Here is a 20,315-nt window from a genome sequence, read left to right on the forward strand (position 1 = left end):
GATCTTTCTCCTTATTTTCTAATCTCTGTGTCCTCTCAGGACCCTGTCACTGGGGAATGAATGGCCTGTTGGTCCAGGTCAGAGAGATATTGAACTCTAGTTTTGTCTTTTAAACCTGTATATCCTAGCTTTGTATGTGGTTGCAGGGAGTGAGTTATGGCAACCACATTTCCCTTTGTTTGATGAAGATTCACAGGACAGCAGAGGCCAGACTTCAATGTGTTGAGTGGGTATGAGATAAGGGACCATGGATGGAGACAGTAAAGGAGGACATAGCAGAGGCTCTTTGGATATTCAAGCAGATACACAGTCATGTCAGGGAATTTTTGTAGTAAGTAAACAACTTTCAGAGCAAGGTACCTTTCTGTGGCATCATGACAAAGGAAGGTCGTAGTGTCCTTTTTAGCTGAGTACTATATGGATGTTGCCCAAATAGAGACTGACACATTGGAAACTTAGCTATAATTGTCAGACTGGGGCTTGAGAATTACTTTGACAAAAAGAATGAGTTTATACAGAAATATTTAGAGTAACACTCTTTAAATCCTCACTCGAGGTCACAGTTGGTCCCTAGAAAATGAATCATATGAACCTGTGGGTAAGGTTCAGTTAGGGTAAGAGGAAAGGTGTTGAGGTAGATTTATTACAGGAGTAACATTGTGTTCTGTGAGATTCAATGGGTCTGGTTCTCTTATATCTGGCATAAAAGGAAATGGTTTCTGATTGTTAGTTACTACTTAGCATTTGATTATTTCAATTGTCTATTATATCCAGTTGGTTAAGAAATCTATAATTTAGTATTAGATTTTTATGTCTAAATATGCCTTTATTTTCCATATTTTTGTTAACAAGAAAATCTTCTCACTATATTTATTATATTAGGCTGCCTATGATGCTGTACAAAATGTTATAGAATGCTTCATTTAATAAGCAAATGATTATGACATGTTCTGCATTTACAAAGCTTCGGAAAGCCATGACCAAGATGCTGGGAAGATAGCTTATTTTCTACCATGCCACTGAATAGTCACTTGACTTTGTTTAGGTAGGAGGGAGAGAAAGACAGAGCAGGAAAGGAGTGACTAAGAACAAGGTCCCTGGTATGTCTTCTCCAAGAACAATGATTATGTCTTGAGGCCCATTGTCATGACCTGATCTAAATGAGATTACCTCCCAGAAAGCCATTACACTGGGAGTGAGGGCTTCATCATAGGAATCTTACAGGAGGAGGTACAGACATTTAGTTTTTAACATGTTTCATGCTGTTATTGGATAAGAAGCAATAACTAGAATTTCAGAATCTTTTCTGCTAGCAGCTACTTAGATTTCATTGTTTAATTATCATAGAAACCTTCTGAAAGTTTAGGGACTTATTATTTCCATTTTATAGATAAAGAAACCCTATGTTTGAAGTAGTTCAAGATCAAAAATAGTATCTGACTTAGCTCTTTTCTGTTTCTTCATATTTTTCCTAAATAGAATCTCTATGCCCCATTCAAGTTTCTCTAGGTTGACAAAGCTTTTTTATTGTTTTCAACCTTGAGGTATTACCCTATGATATATTTTTATATCATTAATTGCCTGTATCTTTCCTATGTCTAACCTGCTCTTTTTTGCTTTTGTTGCTAAACAGTGTACAATGTAACTAAAATAGATTCTGAGTTCTCTATGTCCACAGGCTATGGTTTTTATCTTTATTGTCTCTTGCATTTAGAGTTTAGTTGGTTCCTAATTGTTGGTGAGAATGATTAAATGTGAACATTGGGAAACTGAACATCAAAGTATAAGCTTAATTTGTAAAAATTGAAAGAAAACCATGAGGCTGTCAAATTATGCTGACTTTATACATGGTTTGTGAAAAGCAGAAGGCATATCAATGTGTTAATATGGAAACATGGTATATACTAGTTGCCAGAAAAATGTTATCTCAGTCTTTAAACCTAGCGCTCTCTCTCTCTCTCTCTCTCTCTCTCTCTCTCTCTCTCTCTCTCTCTCTTTCTTTCTCCCTCTCCTCTTTCTCCCCCCCCCTCTCTCTCTCTGTGTGTGTGTGTGTGTGTGTGTGTGTGTGTGTGTGTGTATTAAACCATGACCTTGTTAAACTTTGATTTCTTCTGCTGTTTGTGGTCATAAGTGTATTTACTTGCAGAGGAGTTAGACTTAGACTTTTATTTTAATATTGAAGAATACTTGAAATAATTTGATTTCTATTGATAATAAGATGAAACATTAACCTTGTGTGAAATACACTAATATTTTCACTGACATTTAGCATGGTTGAAGACATCAAGAAAACAAACATCTTGGGTTGTTGATACCTATAGATATTCTGGATAAAGTTGAGAGAATAAAATGTAGAAACTTTTGACTAGAATATGTAGTAGGGAGTAACAAATTAAGATTCTGACTTGCTTACTGAAAATCTAACAATCTAACAGATTATCATGCAGCTTGAATCAACTTGTGAGTTATTTAAGTAATATCCATGTACTCTATGATGTCATTATTTGAGGAGAGATTTAGGATTTGATTTCAATGCTAATATTTGGTAGCTACTATACTGACATCTCTCACAGTTTATGTAACGTAAGTCTGGATTTTGATTCTAACACAAATAAGTGTTGTTTTCATGCTTTTGAAATGAGGACTGAATCAGAGATGGAGTATGTAACATGACTAGAAAAATATATCTAAAGTGACAGAATTAGACATTGAACCCAGGCATGCTTGAATTAGAATTTGATGTGGGAATTAGTTACCTTTTAGCTTTTATTCCTACTTTAATCATTAGCAATTTCAGTGATATACAATGTTTAGACAATGTTATAAGAGATAGACATAAGAGAAATTCAGAATATTGACCTAAAAGTTTAAGGAGAAGGATTGGTACCATAGTCAGTCTTGGATCCTGAAGTATTCAGTGACAGCCATTTTCCACCAAAGTCTGCATGTTCCATATACCCTGCCATAGATGATGTAAGGGACATATGGTAAACTGGTTTAGTGACTGAAATCACTTTTTTTTTGCAGACTCATTGGTTTACCATGTCATGTGTCTCTGTCTAATAATAACTCTCTACTCTAATGAAGCCATTTTTTTTGCCTTTCTAATGTTGATCATTGATCCTTTGTTCTGCACCTTTTGCAGATCATCCTCATATTGGCTGCTGCAGATCCAAGGACTACAAGGTATGTTAAAGCAGTTATATTATGACAACTTCTCTGCTTTTCAGACAGCATAACTATATTTCTGCTATATAAATTCTGGCAGAAATGATCATTTTTATTTTAAAAAATAATGTGAAAGCAATAATTGTCATAGCATGGAATGTCATGGTTTTGGGATCTGTGCCAAGGGGGTACAATAGGCCTTCATTGAATGTCTTCCTACAGATATGCTGTGGGTTTCATTATCTATTTGACTAATTGTTGAAATTAAGTGTGTGTGTGTGTGTGTGTGTGTGTGTGTGTATGTGTTGAGAGAGAGAGAGAGAGAGAGAGAGAGAGTTTGAGAGAGAGAGAGAGACTGGGGAGAGAGAGAGAGAGACTGGGGAGAGAGAGAGACCTTCATATGCACATGTATGCATATGTACACAAACATTGGCTTGTGTAATATACGTATGTGTATTTAATGCATATATGTAATATATGTACACACTGACATACATGTATTTGCCTGTGAAATATGAGTATGTGTTTAATGCATTTATGTAATAAATTATATGTGTGTGTACATATATATCTATATATTATAATTGTTTGTAACATCTACACATACATACATACTTGCATATACAAGAGAGATAGCATGTGAGGATTTCTTAGTTATTCTAAAAGCAGACTTTCTTTCTTCATTTCCTTTAATTAATTCTACATAGTTTATAATTATATATTTTCATCTGTTTTTCAAACTTCCTAATCAATAAGTATTAAGATATTGACAATTTTACTAATTTTGTTTCTTAATAATTGATATTATCTAGTATAATGATATATAAGTATGATATATATGTATACATATATATGTATAATGCAAATTGTATGAGTAGATTGTGGAAATATGGAAACCAAATATGGAAAGAACAAGATAAAATTTACATGGCACTAATCTGGCTGTAAGTTGACTAGTTCATTTAGGGATAGATGTGAAGACACTTTTCACAGTGTGTTCTTCTAAGAACTGTACCTCAAAGCCGCTTTTATCTCCTACTCTCTTCTAGATTCATTACTTTTAGGGCTTCCCTTGGAGACAGTAAGGAGTAAAGTCACAGATGATGCTCTATCCAGGATGGAGATTTTTCATGGAAATACATCTATTACATTGACTATGAAAAGAATAAAAGATTATTTTTATAGACAAATAGTAGTTAGTTGATAAATATTCAGGTAGTAGGAAAATAAAGGATTTCAATAGGAAAAGAACTCTGAAGCTTGGAGTGCTCCAGAGAGTTTATAGAAAGGACACTTTGTTGAAACCCCTGGAGCCATATAGGAGAGAGAGCCAAGTCTTCAGAAGGGATGCAACATGAGGATGCTGAAGGACAATGGTCACTGAGAAAAGAGAATCAGTGATGGACTTGAATGAATGGTTGTGCTGAGGGACGACCGCATCCTTCTTATCCTGAGGCTGCCACACACCTGGTACAGCCTCTGCCTCCTCCTTGAACGTTTTTAAATTTTCAGTCTTGATTTGATTCTTTGAACAAATTAGATTATCCTTAATGTGGATGCTTAATAATGATTTTTTTCATAAATACTCATTCTTTTACTCTCACTTTTTGTTCTACTGAATACTCCATCCTTAACCAGTGTCTACTTCCTTGTCATGTGCAGTTGCACATGTCTTGTGTATAGTAGGTATTTATTTAATACACTGGCTCTCATTGGGGAAGACATCTTCAAAAAGCATTTTGAGTATTTGCAGTGTTATTAGAACTGACAGATGTTCTGCAAAGAGTAGGATGATTAGAAACAATGAAGATTTTTTTTTCACATCACACATGGCTTTCAAGACACTCAGAATGTTAAACAGGTGAAAAACAGATTGGTAGTTATCAGAACCTAGAGTTTTATATCTACAAAAAACCCAGTGACTTTTTTTTACATTATTTTATGATACACTGTATCATAGGAGTGTATGTATATAATTATTTGTTTCTTTAAAACCATATGCTGTGATTTTCTTTTATTTTTTCTTTAATTTTAAAAGTTATTCATTTTACTTCCCAATCATGGTACCCCCTTCCTGGTCCCACTCCCACAGTTCCTCCCATTTTTCCATTTTTTCTGAGTGAGTGGAAGTCCCCTGGTTCTTCCCCTACACTGCCACATCAAATCTCTGCAGGGATAGTTGTATCCTCTCCCACTGAAGCCATATAAGGGAGCCCATCTAGAAAAACATGTTCCACAGACAGACAACAGCTTTAGGGATAGGCATAGGACCATTGTCCAGGACCCACACGAAGAAAGAGCTGCACATCTGCTATACATGGGGGTAGGGAACTAGTTTAACCTGTGGATGCTCTTTGGTTGGTGGTTCACTCTCTGAGAGCCCCCAAGGGTCCAGGTTAGTTGACTCTGTTGGTTTTCCTTCAGAGTTCCTGTCCCCTAAAGAGCCCCCAATCCCCCCACCTACCCCTCTGCTCTTCCATAAGAGTCCCCAAGCTCCATTCAATGCTGTGGTCTCTGTATCTGGTTCAGTTATCTGCTAGATGGAGTCTCTCAGAACAGCCATGCTAGGTTCCTGGCATAACAATATCATTAACAGTGTCAGGGATTCGTGCTTGCCCGTGGGATGGGATAGTTTGGCTGGTCATTGCTTGGTCATCCCCCCAGTCTCTGCTCCATCCTCTGTCCCTGCATTTCTTGTAGACAGGATAAATTCTGGGTCAAAAGTTTTGTGCATAGATTGGTGTCCCTATAGCTCTACTTGGGGGTTCCTGTCTGGCTAGTGAAGGTGACCTCTTCAGACTGTGAATCTCAGCTAAGGTCACCCCATTGATTCTTGGGACTCTCCCATATCCCAGGTGGCATGTCCTCATGATACCCCCTTCCTCAAAGAGTGGGAATGTGGTGGGAGAGGGGTTGGGGAGAGATATGAAGAGGGTCAGCATCAGGTATGTGGAGAGACAGGGCAGATAGCCAGACAACTATAAGGATGAATGATTTTTAGTTTTCAAACTAGTCATAGTGCAATATATTGTTTTCCCCTAAAGTGTGTGTTAAATGTCTTATAATTAAATTGTCTTGGTTGATTCTGATAAGTTTCAAAACACACACACAGACACACACACACACACACATACACTATGACTAAGAAAGATGACAAATAGCCAATTACTGGGCAAAATGAGGAGGTGGGTTTTCTGGGCAAGACAGGAAGAGTAGGTGAGGAGGAGGAGTGGCAGGAGAGACTGGGCATGGAGGAGGATGGAGGAAGAGTTATGGAAGGAAGATGGAATAGAAGCACATGGCCTGGAGAAACTGTATGTAGTAGGGATTTCATAGCTGGGGAAGAAAGTGTTGTAGAGGCATATCTTCCCAATATAGGCATGCAGTTTATAAATACACAACTGAGTTGTGTTTTCCTTGCATGTGTTTATTGGGATTGGAGATTTACCACAACACACCCCAAATACTCTACCATGTCATTTCTATTCCTTTAACTATCAGATTCAAATGAATGCTGCCACTCCTTATCATTACTCTGCAAGTATTTAGGGGAAATGAATTCTATGAGAATTTCAAAACTAAGGAGTTCTTATGTCTCTTTAAATAAAGTAATAGTAAGTCAATTTACTGAAATTGAAAATCATCCCATCTTTAAAAAGGGAAGAAAATAAAAGAAAAATATTGTAACTCCACATTGTGAGAGAAACATGCTCCAAAGATACCATTGAGTTTGTTTTGTGTTGGTCATCTACTGATAGATGTGGACTTACCCTAACAAGTATTATGTTTCCCAGTGAGAATCCCTTGGAGAAAACTAATCTTTCATTTGTAAGTGGCTATCAGTTGCACATAACTTTAGGGTTAGGGATGGGGGCATGTGTCCACTTCTTCAGTTCAGATTCCCAACTGGTGAAGACTCATGTGACACAGAGCTGCCTCAGGCCCTGTGACTTCATGAGTGCACTAGCTTTGTTGAATCTAGGAGACCTTGATTCCTTGGTGTCTTCTATCACTTCTTGTGCCTTACACTCCTTATCCTTCTTTGCTGCAGAGTTCCCTGAGCCATGAGGGGGAGGGGCTTGATGGAGAGATTCCATTTAGTGCAGAAATAATGTCTGGCTGTGTATCTGTTTCTATCTGTCACAATAGGAAGTGTTTCTGATGAGGGTTGAGCAAGGCACTGATCTAAGAGTAGAGCAGAATATCATTAGGAATTATCTTATTGCTAAGTTCTTTTGACAGAACAGTAGTGTTTGGTTTCCCCCTAGTCCTTGACCTACCTAGTCTCACCTTGGCCACCCAAGCAGTGTTGGGTATGAGATCCATCTCATGGAGTGTGCCTTAAGTCATATTAGATATTGGTTGGGAACACTCACAAGCTTTGTGCCACCATTGCACCAGCTTATCTTGTATACAGGTCACCATTGTAGACTGAAGGGTTTGTGGCTAATTTGGTCTTCACTGTTCTTTTCTCATAGCATAATGAATACCTTCTAGTACCATGAACTTAGGTCCATTGGGGGTGAAGTCTCTAGGTAAGCATCCCTTTTTAAATTTGGGATGATTTTCAAGTCTAAGTAAACTTGACTACTTTGTGTTTTTAAGTGTTGTTTTCAGGAATACAGCTTTACTGTCAATTTGTGGAGAACAATCAATAACCTTGGCAATGACTTAGATTGTTTGAGGGTTCCCATAGGACCCCTTTAGCCAAGATCTCATTTAGATATAACCCATTCGCAGTACTAGAAGCTTCATTTGGTTATGAAAGATGTCTCATTGGGGCTCTCTCTCCTCTGTTACTTGGTGATTAAATTTAGATCACCTTCATGGATGTATATATTTTACCTCTACTGCATTGTTTCCATATGACCCCTCAAATGTCTCTTAGTTTTAGTGGTCCTTGCCCATATTCCCTTCTTCATGTCTCTCTTCTTCCTCTTACTTATTTGATCCTTCATTTCCAGTCACCACCCCTGATCATCTATGATCATCTGTTTCAGTGGTTTTCAGTCTATGGGTCATGACCACTTTATAGGTCACATATCACATATCACATAGCTACATTATAATTCTTAAGAGTAGCAAAATTCAAGTTATGATATAGCAACAAAGTAATTTTATAGTTGGGGTTACCACAATATGAAGAATCCTATTAAAGAATCACAGGATTAGGAAGGTTGAGAAGCACTGCTCTATTCTATGTCTTTCTTAGGATCCATTTTCTTCCTATCCCCAGTCCTTTACCTCTGTACACACTCTGTAGTTATATAGGTTGTAGTTTGCTTATTGAAGCAAACATTAACACTAACATCTACCACATGCAAGTGAATGCATGTCATAATTTTATTTCTGTGTTACCTCAATTTTTCCAAGTTTCACCAATTTACCTGCAAATATTATGATTTTTCTGTGTTTCTTTTTAAAGTTAAAAATTTCTTAATTTTTTATTTCTGGTACCACTACCACAATTTACAGGTCAATATACCTGTTGTAATGAAAAAAGAAAAAAGAAAAAGACAAAGCTACAGCAGATGAAAGACCTCAGGAATGTGCATCTAATGGACAGTATATTGCATCAATAGCTGCACTTTTTGCAAACTGTGGCTATGACAGTTCTGAACAAGACGGGTTTTCTGTTTAAGCTGCAGTGACTTTTCTGGCTATGGATCATCGTTCCTTCTGTGGCAGATTTTTACAGCTCAGCTAATGCATTTGGGATGACTGTCTCAAAGTAACCTGCAGCTTTCCTGACAACTCACTCTCCTGCTAAGAACTGTAGCCGTTTCTGTTTTATTTTAAAACCTTCTGCTACCATACCCACCACATCTACCTCTAGATCCATAGCCACCACCATAGGGACTGCCTGAGCTTCATCCACCAAAACTGTCCCCCCCATGTGTCTATAATTTGATTGTTGCTGTCCACTATAATTTCCAAAGTCATTATAGTTCCCACCACCATAATACTGACTTCCACCAAAATTTCCTCCTTCATTGTAACCATCATATTCTCCTCTTCCACTACCATATCCACTGCCTTGGTCTCCATATCCTGGTCCTCCACCTCCATATCCTCCTCTACCACTGTAACCAGGACTTCCACCATACCTGCCGCCATCACCTCCAAATGCATATATCCACCATCACCACCTCTATAACTCTCTGCAGCCACCTCCTCTACTACGATAGCCTCCTCTTCCACAAAGTTTTCTCCATTACCAAAGTTCTCTTAACCACCCCCACAACCCGTGAAGTTGCCAGATCCACCTCCAGAGCCTCTCTGTGATGCAGGAAACTGCATCTCTTATTTAGAAAGGGCCCTTTCACTTCACAGTTATGCTCATTAGTAGTGTATTATTTCTGAACAAAAATTTTATCAACTGTGTCATGATCAAAAGTTACAAAAACAAATCCTCTCTTTTTCCCACTCTGCCTTCCTTCCATAACTTCCATGGTTTCAATCTTGCCATACTTTTCAAAATAGTCTCTCAGATTATATTCTACTGTATCCTCCTTAATACCACCAACAAAAATTTTCTTCACTGTTAAATGAGCACCAGGCTTTACAGAATCCTCTCTAGAAAGATCTCTCTTTGGTTCCACCACATGCTCATCAACTTTGTGTGATAGAACAAACATTGCAGCATCTACCTCTTCAACATAAGAGTAGGTCACAAAACCAAAGCCTCTGGAAAGTTTTGTTTGGGGATCTCTCATTACCACACAGTCTATAAGTGTGCTCTATTTCTCAAAGTGCTCTCTTAAGCTCTCATCTGTGGTTTTAAAGATCAGACCACCAATAAACAGCTTCCTCAGCTTCTCTGGTTCATTGGGATCATGGCCCTCTATTTTGAGACCAGACTCGCCTCTTCCAGTAACAGTTCAATCGATTTTTCTATGTTTTTTTAATTAGGTATTTATTTCATTTACATTTCCAATGCTATCCCAAAAGTCCCTCACACACTCCCCTACCCACTCCCCCACCCACCCACTCCCAGTTCATGGCCCTGGTGTTCCCCTGTACTGAGGCATATAAAGTTTGCACGACCAATGGGCTTCTCTTTCTGCTGATGCCCAACTAGGCCATCTTCTGATACACATGCAGCTAGAGACACGAGCTCCAGGGGGTACTGGTTAGTTCATATTGTTGTTCCACCTATAGGGTTGCAGTTCCCTTTAGCTCCTTGGGTAATTTCTCTAGCTCCTCCATTGGGGGGCCCTGTGATCCATCCAATAGCTGACTGTGAGCATCCACTTCTGTGTTTGCTAGGCCCCGGCATAGTCTCACAAGAGATAGCTACATCTGGGTCCTTTCGATAAAATCTTGCTAGGGTATGCAATGGTGTCAGCATTTGGAAGCTGATTATGGGATGGATCCCCGGATATGGCAGTCTCTAGTTGGTCCATCCTTTCATCTCAGCTCCAAACTTTGTCTCTGTAACTCCTTCCAAGGGTGTTTTGTTCCCAATTCTAAGAAGGGGCAAAGTGTCCACACTTTGGTCTTCGTTCTTCTTGAGTTTCATGTGTTTAGCAAATTGTATCTTATATCTTGGGTATCCTTAGTTTCTGGGCTATAATATCCACTTATCAGTGAGTACATATTGTGTGAGTTCTTTTGTGATTAGGTTGCCTCACTCAGGATGATGCCCTCCAGGTCCATCCATTTGGCTAGGAATTTCATAAATTCATTCTTTTCAATAGCTGAGTAGTACTCCATTATGTAAATGTACCACATTTTCTGTATCCATTCCTCTGTTTAGGGGCATCTGGGTTCTTTCCAGCTTCTGGCTATTATAAATAAGGCTGCTACACTGAAACTTATAGAGGAGAAAGTAGGGAAAAGCCTCAAAGATGTGGGTACAGGGGAAAAATTCCTGAATAGAACAGCAATGGCTTGTGCTGTAAGAACAAGAATCGATAAATGGGACCTCATAAAATTGCAAAGCTTCTGTAAGGTAAAAGACACTGTCAATAAGACAAAAAGGCCACCAACAGATTGGGAAAGGATCTTTACCTATCCTAAATCAGATAGGAGACTAATATCCAATATATATAAAGAACTCAAGAAGGTGGACTCCAGAAAAACAAATAACCCCATTAAAAATGGGGCTCAGAGCTAAACAAAGAATTCTCACCTGAGGAATACCGAATGGCTGAGAAGCACCTTAAAAAATGTTCAACATCCTTAATTATCAGGGAAATGCAATTCAAAACAACCCTGAGATTCCACGTCACACCAGTCAGAATGGCTAAGGTCAAAAATTCAGGTGACAGCAGATGCTGGCGAGGATGTGGAGAAAGAGAACACTCCTCCATTGTTGGTGGGATTGCAAGCTTGTACAACCACTCTGGAAATCAGTTTGGCGGTTCCTCAGAAAATTGGACATAGTACTACCGGAGGATCCAGCAATACCTCTCCTGTGCATATACGCAGAAGTTGTTCCAACCGGTAAGAAGGACACATGTTCCACTATGTTCATAGCAGCCTTATTTATAATTACCAGAAGCTGGATTTTTCTATGTTTTAATGACTAAGTTAATATTTCACTGTGTAACTGTACCATGTTTTCTTTATCCATTCATTTATTGACAGACACCTAGGTTGTTTCCAATTTCTATTATAAATAGAGCAGCAGTGAACATGGTTGGGCAAGTGTCTCTATGGTAGGATGAAGTGTCCTTTGGGTACATGCCCAGGACATGTATAGCTGGATCTTGCGGTAGATGGATTCTCATCTTCCTGAGGAGCTGTCATAGCGATTCTAATAGTGACTGCACAGGTTTGCACCCCAGCAGCAATGGATGAGTGTGGCCTTTACTCAGCATCCTCTCCAGCGTGAGCTGTCACTGTTTTACTGATCTTGGCCATTCTGGCTGGTGTAAGGTAAAATCTCAAAGTAGTCTTGATTTGCCTTTCCGATGACTAAGGATGCTGGCCCTTTCTTAAGTGCTGCTTAGCCATTTGTGTTTTCTCTTTTGAGAATTCTCTGTTTAGATGGTCCCCATTTTTAAATTAGGGTTTTGTTTTTGATGTCTAGTTTTCATTTTTGTTCTTTATTTATTTTCATTATTAGCCCTCTATCAGATGTGCAGTTGGTAGAAATCCTCCTTTACTATTGCATAGCTCCTTTTCCGAAATGACAGTGTCCTTTGCTTTTCATTTTTATGAGTTCACATTTATTAACTCTTCTTAGTACTCATGTTGATAGTGTTTTGTTCAGAGAGTATTTTCCTGTAGAGCAACCTCCTAGCCTGACCTTTCTTTTAGTCCCTCTGTTTAATGGAAAAGCCTTAATGTTTTGTTTTTGTTTTAATGCTCAAATCATTTTTGCATCTTAACCTTATACCATTTATGTTTTTAAAAACTTTTTCTGACTCTGTATCTCTTAATTTCTGTTCTCAAAACAGTTCTTTCCTAAGAACTCTTTCATTTTTTTTTCCTTACAGCTCCTCAGTTTCTAAAGGGTAAATGGTAAAATTTTATATTTTCTGTTCAGAATTTATATTTTACATATACACATGTTTATATTAGAGCATGCATGTATATCCATGTACACATGTGATTAGATCTTCCTAGCATCTATTATCTTACATATCTTCTTGATGAAAACATTTAAAGTCTTAGCACTTTTCACATATTAAATACATACATTTAACTGTAGTCACTATGTTGTACAATAGATCTCTTCATTCCCCTTATCTTCTCTGCTTAAAATTCTGTCCTTTTGACCAAAGGCCGCCCCACTGTGGCGCTTGACAGTCTACACTTCACACTCTCCTATGAATTGATTTTCAGATTCTACAGGTAAGTGGGGTCATAGTCATTTGTCTTTCTATGTCTGACTTATTTATCAAAATGACTTCTGGAATCATGCATTTTATTGCAAATAGCAGGGCTTCCTTACTTTTTAAGGTCACATAATATTCCATTATATTTATCACATTTTCTCCATTTTCATCTGTTGATGGACACAAACTGATATCATATGAGCTCATTACTTCTTGAGAGGTTTTGCAAAATGCAGATAAGAGCCAGTGCACTCATGTTTCTTCCCTGCTGTTTCCTTAGAGACATAAGCTTAGAAGTTATGTGGTCTATTTTCCAACCTATTTTAGGCAAGAGTTTTATTAAAAATTTTTGCTGCCGTTTTATATGAATCTTAACTTTTCTATCCCCAAATATCTATTCCCTTGCTGCCTGCTCCCAAGGAATACATAAATGAATATTTAGCTTTATGTTAAGGGTAGTATATTAAAATATCAACTTCTGAATTGCTCAGGGTAATGCTATTTGTTATACAAATAAGACTCTTAACTTCAGAAGCTAAATATAGTAGAGATTTAAATTTTAATCATTTAACAAATAGAAGGTGCTTCTGAACTTCTGTTTCATCCTATGCATTAACCCATTTGTGGCTCTTCTTAATCTTTTACTTCACAGGCACCATTGTAGGCATGGAGAAGGCTCTGATTCTTAAGAGCCTGGTCTTGGAATGGGCACTTGTCTATGTTTGGTTGCCTAGAACTGACCACAGTGCCTCCCTTGATGCAAAGATTACTTCTTAGCAATATCTTTACTGTGGCAGAGGACAAGAGGAGTTGTGGTAGATGTCTAGTGGTTTCTATGGTATTCTAGATTTGAACTCCTTTCCTGCCCCTTCACAAGGATTTTGTGACTGGAACTATCATGCTGGAAATAAAAATGTAACAAAACTACAAATCATCTCCATTCTTGTTGGCATTCCATAGTAAGGTTGATGTTCATAGCCTCCAGTGTATTTAGACCATAACAAATGTCAGGGATCACATACATAATGCTTTGACATTATGCTCATCACCTTCCCTTTAGTTTAAACATTTTAAGGTCTTATTTTATTTGGTATGTATTTTGCCTGCATGTGTACCATTTACATGATTTATGCTCAGGAAGGTCAGAAGAGGGCATCAGACACTATACAATGGGAGGTAAGGGTATTTGTAAACCATCATGTGGTTGTAGGAACCAAAGTTAGGTCCTATCCAAGAGCAACAAGTGCTGTGACCCTTTGAATCATCTCCCCAACCCCAGTTTTGATTATCATAATAGATACTTGAGATAATTTCTTATAAAGAAACATTATGATTCACAAAGTTTCAGACTGTAGATCACAGTTCATTGGCTGCATTGCTTTGGTAAGGTGCTATAACATGGTGGAAACCTGTGACAGAGCAAACTCACTTCCATCATGAGCCAGAATGCATGAGAGATGTACACTGGATCCTTCTCTCTCTCTCTCTCTCTCTCTCTCTCTCTCTCTCTCTCTCTCTCTCTCTCTTTCTCTTTCTCTGTCTCTCTCTCTCTCTCTTGTTTTTCTTTTCTTTTTTCGAAACAGGGTGTCTCTGTGTAGCCCTGGCTGTCCTGGGACTTACTTTGTAGGCAAAGGCAAGGCTCAGAAATCCGCCTGCCTCTGCCTCCCAAGTGCTAGGATTAAAGGTGTGCGCCACCACTGCCTGGCGGATCCTACTATCTCTTAAGACCTTCTGGTAGGCTCCACTTTTAATGGTTCTACCAACTTCTGATGGATCCTGTCTGAGGATTAAACTTTTATCACATGGGCCTCTGCATAGCATGTAAGAACCATACTGTAGCAGCTAAAACCCAAAGGATTTCATTTAACATGATTAAGAACTGGAAGACATCTTGAGGACTTTGGTCTGTGGTTCTAATGAATCATTGGTGAAATTATTTAATTTAAAAATGAGCAGGCAATTGATTATTACTAATATTCAATAAATAGTCTATAGCATAAAAGCCTTATTACATATGAAAAGCTTAAATCTGGCTTGGAAGGGGCATGTAACAAACTGAAAAAAGCCCATGAAAGTCTGTCAGTGCTGGCTATGTTGGGAATTCAACCAGATTATTTCAAATTTAGGACTTGAATCTATGATTCTAGATGTCAGAGATGAGTTCTCCAGGAGGCAGTTCACCTGTGAAGAAAGCAAGCAGGCAAAACCCAGCAAATTCCAAAAAGTGAATCAAAACAGAACAATTAGAGAGGGAACCTAGGGTGCTGTTGCAATGAGAACAACCAAAACTCTCATTCCCTGGGCAGCTCAAAGATGAATTTAGCAATTTACAGTTGTTCATGTATATGAAACTTCCTCCTGTAAACTTACACAAAATACCAGACAGTTATATTGTAGAACCATTAGCAATGCATTACCAGTTTTCAAGTCTAATGAACACATGAAACTATCATTAAGAGGGTTCTACAGCCCTGGAAGACTGTGAACTTAGCTTTGGACTTGGTTTAACAAACCTACTACAAGAGCTATTTTACCTTGGCAGCTAGAGAGACCCCTTAGAAGGGAAGCTGAAGTGATCTTAGAGGATCATAGAGGAAGGTGCAATTTACACATTGGGGGTTTTATTGGTGTCTGAGATCTTTGCATCTATATACTTTAGTGGGCTCAGAGCTGTCAACAGCTAATTCACTAGATGTCTCCCCCAGTCGGTATGCTCTGTTATCTTAATGGAAGCTTTTTAGGGCATAATTCAGAAAGAGGGTGGGGAAGCACCATCTTGACAGTTGTGTCTCTGAAAGTGAAAGGTTAAGAGGTGATATTTATAAAGTTTAGAATCATGAACATTTTAATGGAGATGGCTTTTAGTATGAGAATGTAATTAACAAAGTTTGTATATAAAAGCTCAGGGTTAGTAAACACAGAGGCTAGAGGCTTAGCAAGTCATAATAGTGGAGCAGTGAAGAAAGTATTCATCTGTTCTGAGAAAGGAATTGCTTCTTCACATAAAGAGAAGAACAGTATTGTTTTGAGAAGGCAAAACAAGTCATATGGAATGAAGGTGGGCCTTAGTTCTTCATGTAGTTAAGCCATATGGATGCAAGTGTTCTGGATTCTCCTGTTTCAATAAGTTATGTTTTTTGCTTTATGCACTACACATCATTAGTTTTTGTTGAACTCAACATGACAAACTTTAGTTGCATCATTTTCGTCAAATGATATACTTTTGTGTTATGTCTGAATGAAACTCTTCATGTGTCTATACACCATATTATCTGTATTATCCATCTGTCTGTTAATGGACACTTGGGTTGATTCCCTAATGTGGTCATTGTATCTTCAGATCCTTACTATGATGCTCTCCTAACTGTGAGGCACCTGCTGACTGCTCCTTTTAAAGGAATTCCCTTTCATTGGCTTCCATCCCACTCTAGTGTTTCTGATCTCCCTTCTTGTTTTACTTTCTATGGTGGAACTTGGAAAGCTTCATGTGTTATTTATGCATCATGTTCTCTGCTTGTCTTAAAGCTACTTTCCTTAAGAGTTAATTCTACTAGAGTACAAGTACCACAATAGCCAATCTGTGGTTCATTCAAATGTGTTCTTTATTTTATAGACACCAATCTAGATACTTTTCCCACTCCTACTAAAAAATGTCTTGAGTTAATGAAATTTTATCGTGTTTTGACTATATAAACCTGACCTGAACAAGAACTACAGTAGATATGCTTAAGTTGATGGAGGAAAGTCCAGGTGGCCTCAGCCATACACAAAGAATTGCAGGCAACTAAATAATGCTCAGAGTAGAAGAAATAGTTTTACCTAAGGAAGAACACACCACTTGATTAGCCAATGGTCAATGACTGACAAAGTTGTTTATATGTATTTAGAAATATACATGTAACAGCAATTAATGAAAATGAGGTCATAAATTTGAAAGGGAGCAAGGCGGGGGTATAAGGGAACATTTGGAGGCAGGAAAGTGGTAGAAGGATGATATAGTCACCATTTCCTATTGTGTCAGGCCAGCGGATCACATGTCCTGGTTTTAGTCTGGAAAGGCATCTTGGAAACCTGGGAGAGAAGAGGGGCTAGGTGGCGCGAGAGAAAGATGCAGCTAAGACAGTCATCCTGATCAAAACTCAATTTTACTATTCCGACACCCAGTTATGAAGGAGGGAGAGGGGCCTGATTCCCACCAAATCATCTTGGGGTCCAGTAGCAGGGTGACCATGTGTATGGCCCCGGAACAGCAAAGGTTCCAGCTGTGGGCGTGGCAGAACGATTGAGCGGCAAGCTCCACCCCTGAGCAAGCAGGTTTCAGGCTGGAGAGGGGAGGCTACAATTTCCAAAAAAAAAAAAAATTTTTTTTAAAATTAAAAATTATATAGTAGGTATATATGTGTCTGTATATATGCGTGTATGTATATAGATAGATACACATTTTTTTTTAAAACAGGTTATCAGGTCACCACATGGGAGAGACTTTGAGGATCCCTTTGAAAGGTGTGAGGAATATTTGAGCCCAAGGACATGTAGCAAGCCCCAGCATTCTGCAAGGACCTTACTAGTCCATTCAGCACCTTCAACAACACCAAAGCATTGTGCAAGCCCTGTGCTAAATAGAGCCTCTCTCAGGGAAAGGTAAGTGTAGTTTCTGTTTTCCTTCATCTTTTCTTTTTGAGCAGAAAGATCATGAGTTAAACTCAGCCTGGACTATACCTGTCACTTCTTTTGAATATACAGCACTAGAAACAAAACAGCATATTCATATGAAGAGATTATTTATAAAATTAAATTTTGAGACTTAAATTTTTTATTTCAAATATATTATATATTTTGTTAGTATTTCTCTGTAGTATAATTCACTTGAAGTGAACTTGTTCGCCAGATCTGGCTCTTTATTTCTAATTAGTTAAGGTAATTTATTAAAGGTGAAAATCTGAATGTGTGATAGGTTGTTTTAGTAGACCCCCTGGTGAGTTATTATAATTGGTTTGCCTTTAGGTATACAAATAGTTTACACTGAATTTTCTGATTAGTCTCAATGGTAAAACACACATTGTTGTGTGGTATCTGGCTTCTCATTTACCTCCTGCCAGCAATCAAGAAGAATCTAAATCATGGGAAGAGTTAAGCTCTCTCTCTAAGCATGTTTGTGCTCCAAATCAGAAGGCATGGGAAAAATAACCACCGTTTTACATGAAACTATTTTTTCCCATTAAAAAAAAACTAAGTTCTTTTTTTTTCAATAAAAGATAATTTTAACACCTTGACTCTCACATCCCATGTTTATAGATGGTATAAAAAAGTAGCCGCTCAATTCTTAAAACATATTAAGTTTGTTCATTAACAAATATTTAATTAGCTGTAGAAACTCTATTAATAGTTCAGCTGAACACAGCTACTTTGAACAAGATTATGGCTGCTGTATTAAAACATCCTGCTCGGAACAGATAAGTTTATCTGTTTCTTCATTAGCTTTGTAAGCATTTGGACTTGGGGAGGGCAAAGGGAGAGGAAGGTAATGCGAGTATGTGTGTGATACTGGCCACTTGATACTGACATACAGAATATTTTAAATTTAATTTAAATTTGATTTTTTGAGAATTTCTTGCTTGAGTGCTATATTTACACCATTTCCCTATCCTCCCTCCTTTCATGTCCCTCTTTTAGTAAATATTTCATCTTAAATTGGGGTTCCCCACCTTTGATCATTCAGTTCCCAGATGAAAGACACACAACTTTTATATTTAAATAAACCTTAGTTAACAATAAATCTGGGCAGATATCTACCCTCTTAAGGTATCAGATTCTATTTCCCCATCAATAACCCTATACTGGCTAGTTTTGTGTCAACTTGACACAGGCTGGAGTTATCACCAAGAAAGGAGCTTCAGCTGGGGAAATGCCTCCATGAGATCCAACTGTGGGGCATTTTCTCAATTAGTGATCAAGGGGGAAAGGCCCCTTGTGGGTGGTACCATCTCTGGGCTGGTAGTCTTGGGTTTTATAAGAAAGCAAGCTGAGCAAGCCAGGGGAAGCAAGCCAGTAAGGAACATCCCTCCATGGCCTCTGAATCACCACCTGATTCCTGACTGCTTGAGTTCCAGTCCTGACTTCCTTGGTGATGAACAGCAGTGTGGAAGTGTACGCCGAATAAACCCTTTCCTCCCCAACTTGCTTCTTGGTCATGATGTTTGTGCAGGAATACAAACCCTGACTAAGACGAATCCCAAGTTATAACTAGGCATATTCCATCTGGGCCACTCTTAACTCCAATTGGCCAGCCCTCATGGCTATGTTTTCATGACTTTCCCAACCCATAGCATCTTTTTCCCTTTCCATCTTCCTCCTCCCCTCACCCACTCCTCCTTGTGGTCCCTTCCTTAGATCCCAAGCCTGGAACTCAGACTCTGCCTCTCTTCTTCTGTCTAGCTGTAGGCTGTAGGCATCTTTATTCCCCAATCAGGGATAACTTGGGGGGCAAGGTTACATAGTATCACTTGGGTCTACTCGTGGATTCTCTCATTCCTGGGGGCAACCAGGCCTAGGGGGCCAGTATTTAGCATTTCAGTTCATAGCAAGAGAGCAAACATCAACAACTAACTGTTCCCATGTCTCCTCTCTCCCACTTAAATTCATAACCTCTTTTATAATTATTATTGTTATACATGCATGTATGTATATATACCTACTAAATGTACTTTGTGTTGCTCATATGTACATATGCTTGGGCTAAACACTTAAGACTATATAACTTATAGGTGTCTCTTATCTGGAGATGTCTGATACTTCTTCCTGTTTGTGGCCACTGAGGTCCTGTAGCTCTTCATGTAGGGTTGGGGCCTTGGGGAACTTTTCTAATCCATATCAGTATGTCACCTGGTGTTGTCATTATATAGATCTTGTTTATGCAACCATATTGTTGAGAGTTCATGGGTGCATCCTCCCTTTCATGGCTACAATACACTATCTTGCAGTAGGCATACTGGTCCTCTGACTTGTAAGATCTTTCCACTCCTCTTCTGTCATATTCCCTGAACCTTAAGTGTAAGATTATGTTGTACATGGACCAATTAGAGCTGGACACTTTGCCATCACTTTTCAGTAGTTTGACTAGTTGTGGAGTGAAATACAGAATTTTGATTGATGCCATTTCTAGTTCATTAGAATCATGCCTAGAGATTGGCATTGGGATTAAGTAGTGCTCTCATATGGTGTGTGCAAACACATGCATACACATGCACATATTTTCTCACTTTAGAAGTTTATTAGAAAGTCTTGAAGGGAGGGTTTCTGAAGAAGTCTGATGACTTGAATCTCACTATCTTTTCTTGATTTCTGCATTTGCTTAGATGT

At 38.4% G+C, this 20,315-nt stretch overlaps 1 protein-coding gene and 1 pseudogene across 6 annotated transcripts in view; one reads left to right on the forward strand and one right to left on the reverse strand.

The window, feature by feature from the left end:
• Spata6 (spermatogenesis associated 6) overlaps positions 1-20,315 on the forward strand; it is a 109,192-nt gene that overhangs the window by 61,707 nt on the left and 27,170 nt on the right. For all 6 annotated transcript variants that reach the window (XM_006503347.4, XM_006503348.4, XM_030253731.1 and 3 more), the window contains 2 exons: positions 3,146-3,186; positions 17,413-17,597. In XM_006503347.4, the coding sequence (XP_006503410.1) occupies positions 3,146-3,186; positions 17,413-17,597 (226 nt within the window). The remainder of the gene's footprint in view (positions 1-3,145; positions 3,187-17,412; positions 17,598-20,315) is intronic.
• Gm12961 (predicted gene 12961) lies at positions 8,948-10,054 on the reverse strand (annotated as a pseudogene).

The sequence above is a fragment of the Mus musculus genome, chromosome 4 (assembly GCF_000001635.26).
Source record: "Mus musculus strain C57BL/6J chromosome 4, GRCm38.p6 C57BL/6J".
NCBI lineage: Eukaryota > Metazoa > Chordata > Mammalia > Rodentia > Muridae > Mus > Mus musculus.